Source organism: Parasteatoda tepidariorum, chromosome 4, assembly GCF_982258835.1.
Source record: "Parasteatoda tepidariorum strain Cologne lab strain chromosome 4, Ptep-v5.0, whole genome shotgun sequence".
In the NCBI taxonomy this organism is placed as follows: domain Eukaryota; kingdom Metazoa; phylum Arthropoda; class Arachnida; order Araneae; family Theridiidae; genus Parasteatoda; species Parasteatoda tepidariorum.
This window is the reverse complement of record NC_141758.1, coordinates 95,110,533-95,127,497: the sequence shown is the minus strand read 5'-3', so window position 1 is coordinate 95,127,497 and position 16,965 is coordinate 95,110,533. Positions and strand designations below refer to the sequence as shown.

At 28.5% G+C, this 16,965-nt stretch overlaps 3 protein-coding genes across 4 annotated transcripts; 1 reads left to right on the top strand and 2 right to left on the bottom strand.

Annotated features, from left to right (window-relative positions):
- Positions 1–532: 532 nt before the first annotated feature.
- Positions 533–6,985, bottom strand: LOC107456869 (exonuclease GOR). Of its 2 annotated transcripts, XM_016074839.5 has the most exons (4): positions 6,847–6,985; positions 6,218–6,284; positions 5,744–5,861; positions 533–4,014 (listed from the first exon to the last, which is right to left on the bottom strand). In XM_016074839.5, exon 4 carries the CDS (start codon positions 3,935–3,937, stop codon positions 3,062–3,064), a length of 876 nt encoding a protein of 291 aa, XP_015930325.1. In that variant the 5' UTR covers positions 3,938–4,014; positions 5,744–5,861; positions 6,218–6,284; positions 6,847–6,985; the 3' UTR covers positions 533–3,061. The 2 variants fall into 2 exon arrangements, with proteins under 2 accessions (XP_015930325.1, XP_071038869.1); XM_071182768.2 differs by lacking the exon at positions 6,218–6,284 and having other exon boundaries at positions 6,847–6,975.
- A 346-nt stretch (positions 6,986–7,331) lies between these two features.
- LOC107456872 (uncharacterized) lies at positions 7,332–11,730 on the top strand. Its single transcript, XM_016074841.5, has 4 exons — positions 7,332–7,887; positions 8,619–8,742; positions 9,275–9,403; positions 9,851–11,730. The coding sequence occupies exons 1-4, from the start codon at positions 7,433–7,435 to the stop codon at positions 10,850–10,852; spliced, it is 1,710 nt and encodes a 569-aa protein (XP_015930327.3). The 5' UTR covers positions 7,332–7,432; the 3' UTR covers positions 10,853–11,730.
- A 943-nt stretch (positions 11,731–12,673) lies between these two features.
- Positions 12,674–16,454, bottom strand: LOC107456852 (uncharacterized). Its single transcript, XM_016074817.4, has 3 exons — positions 16,126–16,454; positions 14,931–15,071; positions 12,674–13,786 (listed from the first exon to the last, which is right to left on the bottom strand). Exons 1-3 carry the CDS (start codon positions 16,328–16,330, stop codon positions 12,681–12,683), a joined length of 1,452 nt encoding a protein of 483 aa, XP_015930303.2. The 5' UTR covers positions 16,331–16,454; the 3' UTR covers positions 12,674–12,680.
- Positions 16,455–16,965: the final 511 nt, after the last annotated feature.

The following is a 16,965-nucleotide window of genomic DNA, read 5'->3' as shown; positions in this document are numbered from 1 at the left end:
TAAAAGATAAATTATTTGTGAAGGGTCCGTTTTTAAGTTAAAATACTTTGTGAAGGCTCCGTTTTTATGAAAAGATATTTTGTGAAGGGTCCGTTAACGGACCCAAATTTCTTCCAAACAGACTCCCGGTCATGATCAGATTTTCCTGTATAAGATGCCAATTTTAAAGGTCATAAGATTAGTCCTCAAATATACAAATTCTTAAGTAATGAAATTATACACAAAACCATACTTTCTCAGAAAAAAAAAGATATATATATATATATATATCTTTCAACGGATTTAGATTTTTGACTATTGAAACAAGAGAGCCGCAATTTGGAAAATATAGATTCGGGAAAGCAATCAGAAGTTTGAGTCCCTACTCTATAGTTTATTTTTTCACTGATTATGCTATACCTCAGAAACACTTAAAACTGGATTAAATTCATGTTATAATTTTAATTGTTATAATTAACTATGTTATAATTTTAATAAAAATAATAAATAATTTTAATATGTAAATAAATAAATATAGAAACAAAAACATTAATTCAAGACTGTTCTTCAATTTATTGAAACTCATTTCAAAGGCATTATAAAAGTAAGAAAGATGTTATTATGACACATTTACATGAAGTTTTAAAGAAATAAATTACAAAAGCATTATTTACAGATCACGCATATAACTTTAAAATAATTAATCATCATTATATTAAAAGTAATGAAATTTATAAGGCACATTTTACAAATAGTCACAAGGACACTCCTTGTCAAGGACTACTGAATTAGTTTTCAGTAGAAAATTAAAGATAGTTGTCAAGATAATTAAATAGTATGAATGCATAATTATGTATAAAATGAATGAAATGAAATTGTCTCAAATATTATATTGTGAAAATTAGTACATTTAACAAGGTAGGTAAAAAATATATACAACAGATAGATACATTTTATTTACAAACAACTAAATAAACAAATTTATAGAAAAATACGATTAATTTACAAAAATTTCATGCTCTGTAAAATTGTATAAGTAAATTATAAGTAATGGCTAACAGCAATTAATTTAATACACTTTAGGTTTATACAACACTCTTGCTAATGAGCAAGAAGAAATTACAACTGGAAGACATACAGTCTTAAAAATAATGAACAAATTTTAAGTTTTTCAAATAAATCAATAATTAGACATAAAAATAGAAGCCTTGGATGCATTATAAGTAGTCATACCTTTTGTATCCTATAAAACTACAATATACAAAATTATTAATATTGAAAGAAATCATTGAATGAACACAGAGCACTATGAGCAATATATATATATCTATATATACATATATATAAAGAATAACAAAATAGGGATATTTAATACTGAAAACAAATCATTTGCCAAATATACACAATGATGAACTTAAATAATGGTATTACATTAAAAATTAAGTTCTATGATTTGAGATCATGTACCTTAAAATAAGAACCAAAATTTACAAAAATTATGATTTTAACAATTAGCAATACAATAACAAATTAGTACAACCTAAAATACATAAAATAAATATACAAAAAGAAAACTTTAATTGCAAATTAAAGCCAATTTGCACCTCAAAAAAATTTATATTTTTAAAATTACAGAAAATAGTTTGGATATAATAAAGAATTAATATTCGAATTATAATTAGAATTTATAGAATAAATAAAAGCTTTTTCTTTCTTCGTGAATTTATAAATATTATTTATATATTTCAAAGTAAAAAGTTCACACTAACATAGAAATTTAGTGAGCGAATAGCACCATCGAGATATTCCCTTAGTAGTCCAAAAAATTAATATGGTTGGCAAAATCAATATGGTAGACAAAATTAATATGGTACAAAAAATATCGAATTTTACAAATGCATAATTTATGTTATGGTACTCATTAAAAGTAATTAATTGCCATCAATAGTACCCTAAAACTAATTAGCTTTAATTTCCATGATTGAAGATTAGAGTTTATTAAATTTAAAAATATTTAAATATCAGTAAAAAGATTCAATCTACAATTTAAAATGCTAAGACCAAATAACTAAATAAATGAAGAAACCGAGAAAGAAAAAAGCAACAAAATATTATATTAAAACTTATCTAAAAATTCTAATAAGTAAATCCTAAAAGAGCAAAACATTATGCCTTATTGATGAGCAAATACGCAGTTAGTACATGAATGCAAAGCACAGCACAACATGTAAATTTTAAAATTTAGCACTTTTAAAACTAGGCACTGTCAGTTTTTCACTTTTAAGTTAATGAAAACTCTTAAAACTGAAACCTAAGCTATGTGTAAAATAAAATTAGTACAGCAATTGTTTTTTTAAATGCAGGGATTTCAATGCAAAAAAAAAATTTTTTTTTCATTACTATTTTGCAATTTCCAAACATATTTCAGACATTTACCCAACAAGGAAATACTCAAAAAATGTGGTAACAAAATAAATGCATCAAATATATAACATTATACTGGCAGATATAAAGCTGTTACAAATCAGAATAAAGTCTTTACTTGTTAATTACATTACTTTGCAAACAAGTGCCTAATAATAAATTTCAAATATTGCTGGATATTATAATTTTTTATTAGGGTCTAATATATTATATACAAAATTATTTTAAGAAGCGAAATGTATTTTTTGTGAAAAAATAGTTTAACTTCAATTTTATTATTGAAAATTTTTCTCTTAAATTGAGAAGAAAAAAAAACAACAGTATAATTTTTTTATAACTAAAATCAAAAGTGATTGTTAAAAATGAAGCATTTATTAAACATACACAATTTCAAAGATAGGATTTTTAACAATTGTATAAATTGTTGTACCAGTTTAATGAAATTTTTGATATATGTAACATTACATAGTATATTAATAGTAGGAACATAGAAATTTTCATTATCAAGACTTACAAAAATTATGAAGCTGGCAAACAACTTGGAAATATAAACTTAAATTTGCAAAGAGAAATGTACCCAAAAATATTATTTTAAATCAAAATCAATTATATGATTTAAATACTAGAGAAGAAGTCACAAAATTCTTGTAGCATAACATTAAAAAGGATTAAGTCCACATTTCAAAGTTACAAGCTGCAAACAAATATCAGCATCTTCAATGCTACAATGTCCTGATTTACCATTGCGCATAGTAATCCCCAAATATTCCTGAGCTAGATACTCCAATGAGTATCTGTAAGGAAATCCTTTAAAGTGTGGATACAAAATAGATGTATCAATTATGTTTTCATGGCAGATGTGAAGGCCTTTCAAATCAGAATGCAATCCGTGGCCAATGAGGATAGTATCACCGCTTAAAAACCCACACACAAGGTCATACTGAACTTCTGACAATGTTTTAACATTCCCATATATCAAATCTTCTGGTCTTATGCCACTGAATTGGGTATTATAATCCAGAACTTCGTAGTTTGGTGCAACAAAGGTGTCGTAAACAAGTCCTTTCTTCAACGATACTAAACTCACTCGAGCAACTTCCATGCCTCCTGGAGTATATACAAATTCGCAATCCAGAGCTAAGATGTTGAAATTATCTGTACTCCATTGTTTTGTAATATACCAATAACCAAAAAGTGAAATAAACGAGCTAGTGTGAAAGGCACTAGATACACAACCAGGAGACTTGAATGGCTTACCACAACATTTATACAGCCAGGAGTTCTTATCAAGTTTAAGAGGATGGTAACGACAATTCCGTGCATAAAACCAATTTTCATTAAGAAGGGAAACTGTCTTCTGACAACGACACTTCTGCTTCTCAATATTTGCCTCTTCGAAATAGTTGTTTCCTTTGACGCACAACCTGTTATCTTCCCCTTCTGATAAAGGAAAGCCAACCTCAAGCAGTGTTTCGCGTGGGTGAACATATTTGACCAATTCATAATAATAAATATCGGGTCTTCTAGTCATCATCTTAACTGGTGGGGTTGACTTCAATTTAAAATGCTGAATGATCGACAGTTGGGCATAAACTTTCAGATCTCATTAATCTGAAATAGGAATATTTCATAAATATTATTAAAATGCAATTAGACATGATATGCAGTACAGAATAAATATAAAAAACTAGAAATTGAGGAGAAAATTTTTTTATGATCAAATTTTTTTATGATCAACGATTATGATCAAATTTGTGCTAAAAATACAAACTGAAAAACAGCATACTATCCCTTTGCAATCAAATGTTGGCTGAGGGGGACCACTGTTAATTTATTTTATGGTGGTTTAAATCAAATTCTAGTGGTTTTGGAATAACAGAACAATAAAAGCAAAGAGAAAAATAAAAAAATTATCCATCAAAATAATTATATATAAGATCTTTAGGTACAATGAGCTTTACTCATAATCATCTCAACTCAATAATCAACTTAACTAAGCTTTTAAATTATTACACCTAAAAGTTTAAAAGTAAAATTTATTCTATTGTGAATTTTACTCTTTTTAAAAAAAGTTGACAATGATCACATATTATTTTACAGACAGAATTCATAACTTTCCTGTGTTTCTAAAGAATTGTATCACCTGTTTTAGTCCTTGGCTTTCAAAAAATGTTATTTAATTACATTATCTTTCAGTAAAAATCAAGTAAGTTATCCATTTTTTAGATGCAAGGTTTACAATTTCTTGATGCACATCATTTTTTAATAGTTTTTACTGTTAAGTCAAGAAACTAGATCTTAAGTGACATTGCATTTTCATATTATTTTAAGTAAATTAAAACAAAAGGGTATTTTTTTGTTACCTTAAAGCTTTTAATTTTTAAAAAAAAAAACTTTAAGATATTTTACAAATATTAAAATTGTTGATTAAAATGTGAAAAGGTATATCAATAAGTTAATCTTCAGCATTAAAGTATATCATTAAAAATGAATTTGAAGTTGATTCAATCGTTTTCGTTTTGTCTAGCTAGTTTGGTAAAAATTTGAAGGGTTTTCCCAAATTTTACACAAATCCACTCTAAACTTTGAAATCAGCCATGCAAAATTTTTCACTATCACACGTTTTGACTTGGCATTTATGTAGGTTTTCAATTAAAAAAGAGCTTTAAAATTAAATAATATAGCAATGGTTCCTTAGTTATATTATTTTTTATATGAATGGATATAAATTGCATAATAAAATCCATGTGGTACGCAATTTTAGGAACATATTTTTAACATTTTTAAGTGCAGAATTCAAACATTTAGTTTCGTTGTAATTGAAGACTTAAAACTGTTTATTAAAAATTGGTAATGTATTAGAATAATTAAAAAAAATTGTGCACAGATTAAAATTATTTATAAACTGTAAGGAGAATTCTGTTAAAAAATTATCCCTTTATGCCATTACATGAAGATAAAGGAAGTTTTTACAGGTAAAGACACAGATTTTACTTCTGACATCAAAAGCTAAATCCTACTCAGATGCAATAAGTGCATAATTTTTATGTTCAGAATTTAATATGTTAGCTACTTTTAGAAACATAGATTTTGATGATTTAATATATTTTTGGACCACTGAGAATAATACATCTCATGCATAGTGACCAAAATCAGTTTAGGATAACCTTAACCCTGATAAAAAACTAGATTAAATGTAGGATAAAAAAAATAATAAATTAATTTAATTTGTATCTGCCAAAAGTTTTCACAACACTAAACATATACTTCTTAGGAAATATTAAAAGATAGAAATGGAAAGGATTATAAAAACAATATTATAATAAAATTGTTACATTACCTGACAAATTTTTCAAGACAAGGAACAATTCTGAACCTGTCCAAACTTGTCTGTTCCACACTTTCCTAATCAATTGCTTTGAACTCTTGTAATAGTCTGGTCACAAACTACTCATGAACTGAAATAAGAGAAAGAAATATATATAAAACACTGTTTAAAGTAACAGTGCATGAAACACTTGAACAACATACATGTGTATTTACATAGAAAACATGTGTATATTTTTTCATAATCTTGAAATGAAAAATATAATGAGAGATTGTTACACTTTGTAAAATAGAATTTATATTCTTGAAGTGTTATCAAGAATGTCATTTCAAGAGTTAAACGTTTACAAAGATAATAAGTAAAGACAAAATAAAAAAATTAATTTCTATGCTTTTACATAAAACATATTCCCTTGTAATCAAAAAATAAGAAATTTAAAATTGCACCATGAATTTTGAAACCATAATAAGATATTAAAATATTTACTTTTTTTTCCTTCGACGTGGCACTTGTGTATAAGACCTAAATAAAATCCTAGGAGTACAGAGTGATTCTAAAAAGGTAAAATAAAGTGAAATTTTATCCATAGAATTATTAATATTATTAATAGAATACAATAAATAGACGTTACAAAAATTATAACACATTATCAGCCTTATTCTTTACCTAATTATTAATAACTAAGCCTTTGAATCTTGTAATTCCCATACACGTGATAATGTACTGTTATTTTTCATGGAATCATACTTAGAAAAAATTATTTATTCCATTTAATTACTTTCTTTTTGTCAACCTGAGTAGAATGTTTTTTTTAAAAATCATTCATGAGAGAAACCTTTCTTTACATTAATATTTAAAATAAAAATTATTTGAAAATTGTATATAACTCTAATAACCACAGAATGGGATTTTAAATTATTAGAGTAAAAATTATTTCTTACATGCAGATACTTTAACAATTTCCTTCAATTATGTACATCGATTACCTTTAGATAAAATGTATCTTATTTAGAAAATATAAAAAGTTTTATAAAATCTACAGAAATGTTTACATCTAAAAACATGAAGAAATGACTCCGAATAATACAAAATGACGTAATATATTAAATACTTACGATAATAAGCAAATTTATATGATACATCCGTTAAAAATTTAGTAAAACACATCTAAAATCTTCCAAGAAACAAAATCTAAAACAGCCGCTGAAAGATGATTGTAAGCGATGTTGTCGAGAACAAACACGTGTTTGTAGAAATAATTCTGTTTACAATTTCAAAGTACCTATGTTTTGCGCTTTGATCTTACTTTCTTTGACGAATGACTCATCTTGAGGTCGAATAAAACTGTTTAAAGAGCCATTCACACTGGATACTATTTTTACGCATGCAGAAAAATTTTAATACGAGTCTGTACCTGCTGATAAGTGAGTTTTTCGCAGGGTAATATTTCCGTTTCTCATTCGCATGCGATTTTCCAGAGAGACTATCCAATGAGAACAGTCTTTGACTTGCATTGAAGAACTTGCAGGAAACTTTCGGCAATAAGCTGGAAGGTGGATGGTGAATATCACCATCGATCCTAAAAAAACAAACAAACCATACCGGAAGTCTTGGGCTCCTCCATGACGTCACAGCATAACGTGACTATTTCTTTTTTTGATGCTCTGTTTACATCCGTAGATAAATAGCTCTTTACTTTGAATGCGTTCTATTTTCTGTTGTGTTTTTTTTTTTGTTGTGAAAATGAGCTCTTCATATTTTCAAATGTTGAATGAAGATGCGAAGAAAAATTACGTAAATAAATTAAACTATAATGGTATTCAATTGCCGGATCCATTAGATGCTGACATACGAAGCCTGGTTTTCTCCAGCAAAAATTGGCCAAATATAAGTGTTTTTGACATTTATTCGTATTTCGTAGTAAAGCACAAAGTGTATTCTCAAATTGCTTTTAAAAGTTTTGAAACTCTTCCAAGTTACAATTACGTTACGTCCGGAAAAGTTCATAACGTGAAATGCTTTCGAAACGAAATCGGTGTTTGTGTTCTAACAGCAGATGTTGAAGCGGGTCAGAAAACAAATAAAATCCACATGCCGTGGATAATCTCTACACATGCTGGAGAAATAATTTCTGGCCATTGCACTTGTATGGCTGGGTAAGTATAATTTGTTTATGAAAACATTTTCTGTTAAGTTTGTAACATTGCTAATCTTACAAATAGTTTTTAGAGTGTAGGTTTTAAATTGCAACCTACATTCATAATAATATTTGTTTAGTAATTGAAATTTAAAACTCTATTTCCATTATGTGCACTATTGGGTTTTTAAACCTTTTAACGTTGCTATATTTTTTTATATTATGAATATTCAGATTGATTTTGCTATTTTTTAGTATTGACTGTTATAGAAATGCTAAGTAAATGTATACTGAATATTTTCCAGAAGATAATTTAGGGAGATTTCCATATTCTTATTTGTGGCAGAATAATCTCAGGGCAACATCGCAGGCAGAATAATCTTTAATTCAGGAACTAATGCTCAAGATTTCCTGAAACTTTATAGATATTTCAATTTAGATTGTTCTGGTAGTAATTATAATTTATTGTGTAACTGCCACCTGGTGTATATGTGTGCTGATGTTTGTTTTTTAATAATATTAAGGGGGTAAAATTGAACTTCAACTCCTGTGATTTACTCTAATGCAATCTGTCAGATTATATTTGTGCTACTGGTTTGCAGCATATCTGTGCATATCAAAATATTCCTCTATTTGCATAACTTAAATTAGTTCTCTAAATCGACACTTTCAATTTTATTTAATATTAATTGTTTAAAAAATGGCCAGCGAAGATAATAACATTTTACGAATGTTTTTTTTTTTTTTCAGATTGGGAGAAGCTTGCTCACACGTGGGAGCAACTCTCTTTTTCATTGAAAAGAGTTTAAAAACAGATCAGGAAAAGCCTTCATGCACGTCTGAGCCTTGCAAGTGGAAGAAAACTTCTAAAAATGTAAGACAGAAACTAACTTTTGTTTTTAGACGGAAATATGGTTCAGAATTTTCTATTTTTGGTTCCATCTGTGTACTGTAGACACTTCTGTTTGCTCCACTTACATTTTATAGAAATGGTTGTGGGGTCCTTAACAAAAATACTTAATCGAAATTTTTTTGCCAATATATAATATACATAAAACATTTTTATGTCAACTGCATTAATGCTGGGTTACCTATTACACAATAGATTCTAAGTACCTTCTGGGCAATAGGTTATTATATTCTTTACTTTTTCTCTTTCTCACTATTAATCACTTATTTGCATACACAAACTTATCAGATATAATATTGATCACTTATTTGCATACACAAACTTATCACTTATAATATTGATCACTTATTTCCATATACAAATTTATCAGTTTTAATATTGAAAGTTTTTTACATACACAAACTTAAAGTAAATCATTCAAAATTTTCAGCATTATTAGAAGTGTAATACTTAAATTTTCAAACTAGATTATCAATAACAACTGTCTCTATTTCAGGTTGAGCCAATGCCAGTGGCTAACATTGATTTTAAGAAGTCAAAAGACAAGAAAACCCCCCAAAAATCATCAGAGGTTGTGCCTGTAGCAAGCGATGTTGCTTTCAAAAGATTTCTGGAAGACTTGAAGGTAAAATAAGATTCATACATTGTGATTCATATTCACACAATTATAATTAATAAATAAAATCTTGCATCAAACTTTTTATTAAAAGGTTGTGAACATTCTGTGGATAAATCATTCCTCTTTTTCCTTGCTTAAATTTCAGGTATATTTAAATTATATAAAGTGCTTGGATTTTTATTCACAGTTTTCTGTTTTTTTTTATACCCATTTTAGATTTGGTACTCATACTCATAGAAAGTTTTTAATTTTATCTGTCTGTTTAGAGAATTAATAATGCATGAGGACTTAACATTTATATAGATTATAATTTATAAGAGTGAAAATCAGAAATTTATATATTTATGTGTTTACCTTAATCTTCGGCTCTGAAAAATAAGAAAATGTATAAGTTAATACCTTTATGTACATCATTGTGAGAAAAAAATTAAAGTCTCAATTTTTTTCTTACAGACAGCTTCACCAGCTGCTGCCATTTTTCAAGTATTGTCCGATGATGAAGAAACTGAATCGGAAGAGGAAACTAGTAACATTTCTGTCATCGAAAGCCCCTGTTCTTTCTCTGACAGAGTTAGAAAAAGAATGTCAGAATGCCCTTCAATGAAAACAGACCCTAGAAAATGTTTCTATGATATGTGTCGTATTAGTGACAATGAGATAAAATTTATAGAAGATGAAACAAAATTACAGGGTGAAGTGTGGAAAGCTGAGAGGATTGGTAGACTTACTGCTTCCAATTTCGGAAGAATTTTGAGGAGCAAGAGAAGTGACTCTCTGCTCATGGACATCATGGGCTATCGCCATGAGAGTGATAATGTTGAGTCACTGACTTGGGGTAGAAAGATGGAGCAGGTTGCGAGAAACAAATTTTTTGAAATGGTCAGCCCCAACCATGTGAATCTTATTATTAGACCAGCTGGTTTAATTATTGACCAAGAAGATAGCTTTTTAGCAGCTACACCTGATGGCTATGTTAGTTGCGACTGCCATCCAGACAGTTTATTAGAGATAAAGTGTCCATACACATTACGTAATGCAGCATTAAATAGTGTCGATATTAAAAATTTTTTCTTAAATGACACTGGCAGACTAAAAGAAGATCATGTTTATTTTGATCAAGTCCAAGGCCAGATGGGTATTTCTGGATTAAATATGTGCTACTTTGTCACATTCACAACCGTGTCGTTGAAGTATGAGGAAATCACTTTCGATGAACTGAAGTGGTATGAAATGAAGGATAAGCTTAATAAGTTTTTCTTTGAAAATATAATTCCCGAAATACTTTACGGTCATAAACTTAAAGAAATTGAGGGAGCAAAAAATGATTGCATATGTAAAGGGTTTAAAAATGGTGTAACTATTAAATGCATTACGTGTTCTAAATATTTTCATAAAGGATGTGTAAAATTACATCGTAAAGTTTATTCATGGACCTGTGATCAATGCAAGGTCTAGATTTAATTTTTACAATTTTCTCTGCAATATTTATCAGAAACTACTTATTTTATCATGATTATGTAAAGTTTTTTAATTGTATGCTTATTAAGCTTATCCTTCATTTTGTACGACTTCAGTTCATCGAAAGTGATTTCCTCATACTTCAATTACACACTCTTGAATGTGACAAAGTACAGTAGAGTGCCGATTATCGGAAACCCCCCAATTATCCAAACTATGTCCGAATTAGATTTTCTTTTTAAGTTAAATATGATAAACGAAATTTAAAAAGATATTTAAGAATTGAAAAAAAAAACTTCCTGACACGCCAGAGCTGTTTTAGATAGTACTACTTTAGATAGTACTCAGATAGTGTGAAGGGAAGGAAGTGCATAAATAATAATTTAAACAACTATCCAATTATCAAACCAAGTTCGGTCCCGAGCAGTTCGGATAATCGGTGCTCTACTGTAGCTTGTATTTAGTCCATTTTTTAGTGCTTATTTTTTGTTGAAATATTGGCTAAGCAACTTGCTAAACTAAAAAAAAGTTTTGTACAGTTCTAAGAAAAATTAAATTATATGTGCTATTTAAAAAATTTATTGTATTGTACGTGAATTTCAAGAGGAAGAAAAAAGTTATCTTTAGCTGATGACTGATTTTATTTAATTTGAAATATTTTTACTGTTATACTTTTTTAATTTTGATATTTCTTTTTAATATACAGGATTATCTCATACATATGGTAATGGTGTAGCACAATTTTCCATTGTTATCGGTGCATTTTTATCAGCTGGAAAATCACATAGTAGGATCCAGTTTCTTCACATTGATTTGTATATTATTTTTTGTTATCATCCGTCTAAAATTAATAAAAGGCATTGTTTTTATATAAATATTTTTGTATCCTTAATTTAAAGATATTTTACTTGTATTACATAAAATTGTATTTTTCGTTGTTTTCTAACATTAAGAGAATTTACTTAAATTGCTGTCCAATCTTATTAAATATATTACAAGTATTACTTTTTGTGCAAATTTCTTTAACATGCTATTATAAATAAAAAAAAATTATTACTCACTTAAATTTTTATGTCCACTAATAGATCTTAATACTAGGAAAATATTTGGATGTGGAAAGTAGGGTCACAAGCATAAGCTAACAGATACTTTTAAGTTTATATGATTTAAGTAAATAATTTCAACTTATGAGAAAAGTTTCTTTTATGCCAAGAAACAATTATTCTGAAGAAATCATCAGAGTTGGCAAGCGGTAAGAAACAAGAGAATTAGCCCCCTAGTCTTTTATATATAATTTACACTGTTTCATCAATCTTAAAGGTAGCTTTGATGTGTAAGTGTTAAGAAGGAATTATTAAAAATTAGCAGAATTTTCCACTAAAGAAATATATGCTATCTATGTAAAAAAATTGTCTAGACTTAACCAATATTTGTTCATTTTCCAACCAAATTGCTTGTTTTATGTTTTTCGTGCAGAAATATTTGTACTTTTCAATTGCTCAAATAAAATAGTCCATCTTTTATTTTCTAAATATTAATACTGAATTACATTTATTTATTTATTAATTGCTTGAATGTGATGTAAAATTTTTTCCCGAGCTGGTTGTACCAAGAATGCAAAGAAAATTTATGGTGCTGCTATTTGTCTTACTTTTTATGTAATTTAATTACAACACCTATCTTCTGCAGAAAATGACACCATTTACAGTATAAGGAAACATAACTTTACAAAGAGGAATAACTTTTTTTAAAAAAGAATTTCTTTCCAACCAAGTAACTAAATTACAATTTGTTATTAATAAGAAATAAACAAATAAATTCAGATTTAAAGATCTTTTATTAAGGGATTCCCAATATTGATCAGGGAACAAACAACGGGTAATATTTTGTCAACAGTTGACAATTCCCCTTTTTCATTTTTCTTAACCATGGAGATTGGCAGGGTGCCTTCTAATATCCGAAAAGTTTTAATTTTTCTAATTGCTCTTTCTACGTGCACACGCACTTTAGAAAGTTTCCTCGACGTTACTACTTCAGGCTGACTTAGCTGGGCTTTACCTTTTGTAAAGGCAGGTACCTGCAGTTTAGCACCCCTTGCTCTAATTATCTCATCGATTCTAAAGCCCCTATCTGCCAGAACCAGGTCATCCAGCCGTAGAATATCGAGGAAACCACTGTGCACAGTAATGTGTTTGTCGGACACCCTGCCACCCCATGCTTTCGAAACAAAGCAAATATTTCCAGATGGAAGAATTGCAACAAGAAATTTCATTGTATTGTGGTTTTTGTAGTTTGAATACGTCTGAGCTCGTGCATTTAAATTTTTCGGCTTTTCAATGAAAATTTCTGTGCAGTCTATGATACAGCTCACATTGCCCAAAGAAACATCTTTAAAGCAATTTGGAATGCTTTTGCAAATAGTTCTCATGGAAGGATAAATGATTAATCTTTGTAAATTGATCATCATTACATCCAACCACGAGTGAAAAATCTTGCTAACTGATGAAACTGAGATGTTAAATCTTGTTGCTAAATCAAGATTAAGCAAACCTAATCTCAATTTCATCAGCACAAGAAGAAATTCTTCGCAAGGCTGCAAACTTTTATGTTGTGGCTTCCATGCAGACAATAAATATGTCAGCAAGCAATTGAATACCACAACATTTTCCAGCCCCGTATAAAATTTGAACAATTTATTTGATTTGGTCGTGATTGTATCATAGACTGGCACATGAGTCAAACTTTTCCTCATCACTGAATTTTCAGCCTCGAGCTCAGCAATTCTTTTCTTTAATGTGGCATTTTCTTGTTGCAATTCTTCAATAATATCGTTGTCCGTCTGAGCAAATGCTTCTGATTGAAAAATGTCATCAGTCTGTGTTCCTATTTCAGCAACAGGTTCATCACAAAATGAATTATTAGCATCCATATCTAAAATAATAAAGGATGTTATTAGTGTACATGTTTTTTAAAAATTATAAAATTTATTACATTATTATAAAACATTACCTGCATAGTTTGCATCTTAGAACAAAATATTTATTATTGCTATGCTTTTAAGACTACAGTGCATTAAGGATTTAAATGTAAATATTGGAGAAGTTTTGCTAATAAAAACATTTATAATTTAAAGGGAAACAAATCTCAACACTATTAATGAAAAGTTTCATTAGTATTAATAGTTAATCAGGTACTTTTCCATTATACCGGCACAAATCTCGCCAAGCAGACTTTATGGTGACAGCAGACTTTATTGGCTGCAACACACAGCATACACATAAAAAACAGTTAATAAATGGTTAAAGAAAATTTTTACTTCGGAGGCATAAACATTTCAATATCGCTTAAAATTTTTTCAAAGGGGGCATCCGTTTGCCTTCTCCACCTAAATTATGCAAGATAATGTTCCAGATGGTGTGTCATTCCTCTGTGTTTCTTAATTCGCTCTGGCACACAATTTCTCTATTTTTCGCGTGTGTGTTTCAGTTTCTGAATCTATAAGGATTGTATTTATGGTTCACTTTGAAATATTCGAAATCTATGTATGATACATTAATGATATTAAAGTTACCATGCATTTTGCATACTTAATGAAAGTCCCTTGACTTGTAAAATATTAGTTTAATGCATTTGAATAAAAAAATTAAATAAGTTATAATTTTATTGTTGTTTAGTTAAAAGCATTTAAATACCTGGTTAGTATTTAACATTTTTTATAATTAATGCATTGCTTATAAAATTATAATTGGTGTAGAAAGAAGGGGTGGGAGGCAAAACAAGTAAGAAAGTAGAGCTTTCAACTGTTAATTTTATCACTTTTGGATGAAATATTATAGTTTTGTGTTTAATTAATCTGAATATAGATTTTGTGCTTTAAATCACAAAGTCACTACATTCACTATTTTATTTGACATTGTAAAGCCTTTTCTTAAATGTTTCATAAACATGTAATCATACTTTTTGCAACACACATTTTTCAAAATTATGGTGAAAGAAACATATCTTTTACACACACTTAGTGTATCATAAACATGATAAAAATCTAATCATATATGGCAACAACCTGTAACATTACCTGAAGAAGTCTGTTGTACATCAAATATTTTACGCTTTTTATTTCTTTCAAATCTTTCAACCTTTTTCTGTCCATCCATTTTTGAAAACTCAAACACAGAAGGAATGTAATCTGGATGATCAGGGTTAAGTGATGGCTTTCCTAAAAAAAAAAAAAGGGGGAGTAGCTTTATAAGCGTGTGTGTAAAAAATCTGGAAATTATCTTATAGCTAAGCAAAAATTAAGCTCGGCTAAAACATAAGTAATAATGTTGTAATTTTAACTTATCCAATAAGTTGCATTTTAATTCTACTTTCACGTTGAACATAACAGTTATTGTTGCAATTTTTATTTTACTACCACTGAAAGAGCTTCTTAAAAAAGTGTAGACAGTTAAAAACTAAGTATGATTCTTCAATCTTCATATCAACAATCATATTTCAAAAGCAATAAAACCAAGTTTATATATTTCTGATTCAACAGTTTTTTACTTAATTATTCTAGTCAATCAATAATATAATAAACAATTTGAAAAATACAAAAAGAAAAAATTAATTTGGAACGAAGATTAGTAGTAGCTAAATAAATAATTTGCAGTCTGAACCAAATAACAAATTTTTTGGAAATCAGTAAATTTCATCACATACAAGTTTTTAAAATTGTATATAAAACACCAAAATTTTTTTAAATTTTAAGCACTTTGAAACTAATTTGAAATTTTTTTAATAAAAAAAAGGAGTCGACAGTTTTTTATTTATTTGGTGTTTGGGCAAATCTAGTAGAATACCTAACAGAAATACAATATTGTGAAAATCATGGCTGTTTCATTAAAATAATTCCAATTTTCTTTTCAATCAAGAGAACAAATTTGGTAAATTGTGAAAATCTTTGAGAGGTCACAGAGACCCACCATCACTTTATCATTGTTTACTTTCTTTATCCATTTAACTCTCCATATATCTGACATATTTTGAAAAGAAATTAAATTGCTTCGAAACAGAAATAAATATAAAACAAGCATTAAAAACAAATGTTTTTTTTTTCCTTTAAAAATACTACAAAAAGAAGAGAAACATTCTTGTCATTACCTGTCATTACATTAATCTTAAAAACAATATCATTTAGGCAATGTTATTAGGGCTTAATAACATTTATATTACATACTCAACAGTAATAAGAATATCAATCGCTTATATATTTTTGAATCTATACATACCTTCTATAAAGTGCTTACTGCATAATAAACTGTAGTCGGATGGTTTCCAGTCCTTTCTTTTAATGGCATTTGTCCATTCAGTTCGACGGTGAGGGTCTTTAGGAAATTTAAACATTTGGATCGCTGACAACAAATTTGTTCCTCTCCTCATCGTGCATCCCAAAGCCGAACAAGTGCCTCCATTTTTCGACACTTTTTTAGCCATCAAAAATTTTTTTTCTTTAAATATTACGTGTTTTAGAATTCAAACCAAAGCAAAACTTATAATGTAAACAACATAGACCGTTTTATAACCGGAAGTTCCGGTGGCCTCAGTAAACACTGCCCCCTACCGTTGAAAATATGAAACACGGTTGAGAATATTATTATTACAAACACTAGTGCTGTCACATTACAATTTTCACTGAAAATATGACTTTTTCTATTTATTGGTGATCGAAATAGGCTATAGGTAGCGCATAGCAAAATTCCTTAACTATGACAACACTAGGCATGATTTCACCATTATCGTATGGATAGTCTAGAGAATGTTGTACTTCGTTAGTTTCTGTCTTGATTTTTAAACTGCTTGAAATTCTAAAACTTGGAAACTATACGGATAAACTGCATTTAACTTAGTGCTTAATGCAAGCATCGTGTAAATTTTAAAGTATATATGTAATAATCTAAATGCCAAAAATATCATAGAAGGGGGGGGACATCATTATACATCCCTATACATCTAAGTAGGGGACGGGAGGGGAGGGCAGAGTAGAGTACGACGTATTCGAGAGTTGCGATCGCGATTATATAAATCTGGAACAATTGATGTCGTGATAAATAAAGTTGTTAGAAAAAATT

Excerpts from the sequence above, each read along its gene's own strand:
- LOC107456872 (XM_016074841.5), top strand. The coding sequence starts at position 7,433 with ATGCGTTCTATTTTCTGTTGTGTTTTTTTTTTTGTTGTGAAAATGAGC. Across the intron at positions 7,888-8,618 it reads CATTGCACTTGTATGGCTGG|ATTGGGAGAAGCTTGCTCAC; the intron begins GTAAGTATAATT and ends TTTTTTTTTCAG. Across the intron at positions 9,404-9,850 it reads GATTTCTGGAAGACTTGAAG|ACAGCTTCACCAGCTGCTGC; the intron begins GTAAAATAAGAT and ends TTTTTCTTACAG.
- LOC107456852 (XM_016074817.4), bottom strand. The coding sequence starts at position 16,330 with ATGGCTAAAAAAGTGTCGAAAAATGGAGGCACTTGTTCGGCTTTGGGA. Across the intron at positions 15,072-16,125 it reads CAGTAAGCACTTTATAGAAG|GAAAGCCATCACTTAACCCT; the intron begins GTATGTATAGAT and ends TTTTTTTTTTAG. Across the intron at positions 13,787-14,930 it reads TGTACAACAGACTTCTTCAG|ATATGGATGCTAATAATTCA; the intron begins GTAATGTTACAG and ends TTATTATTTTAG.
- LOC107456869 (XM_016074839.5), bottom strand. The coding sequence starts at position 3,937 with ATGATGACTAGAAGACCCGATATTTATTATTATGAATTGGTCAAATAT.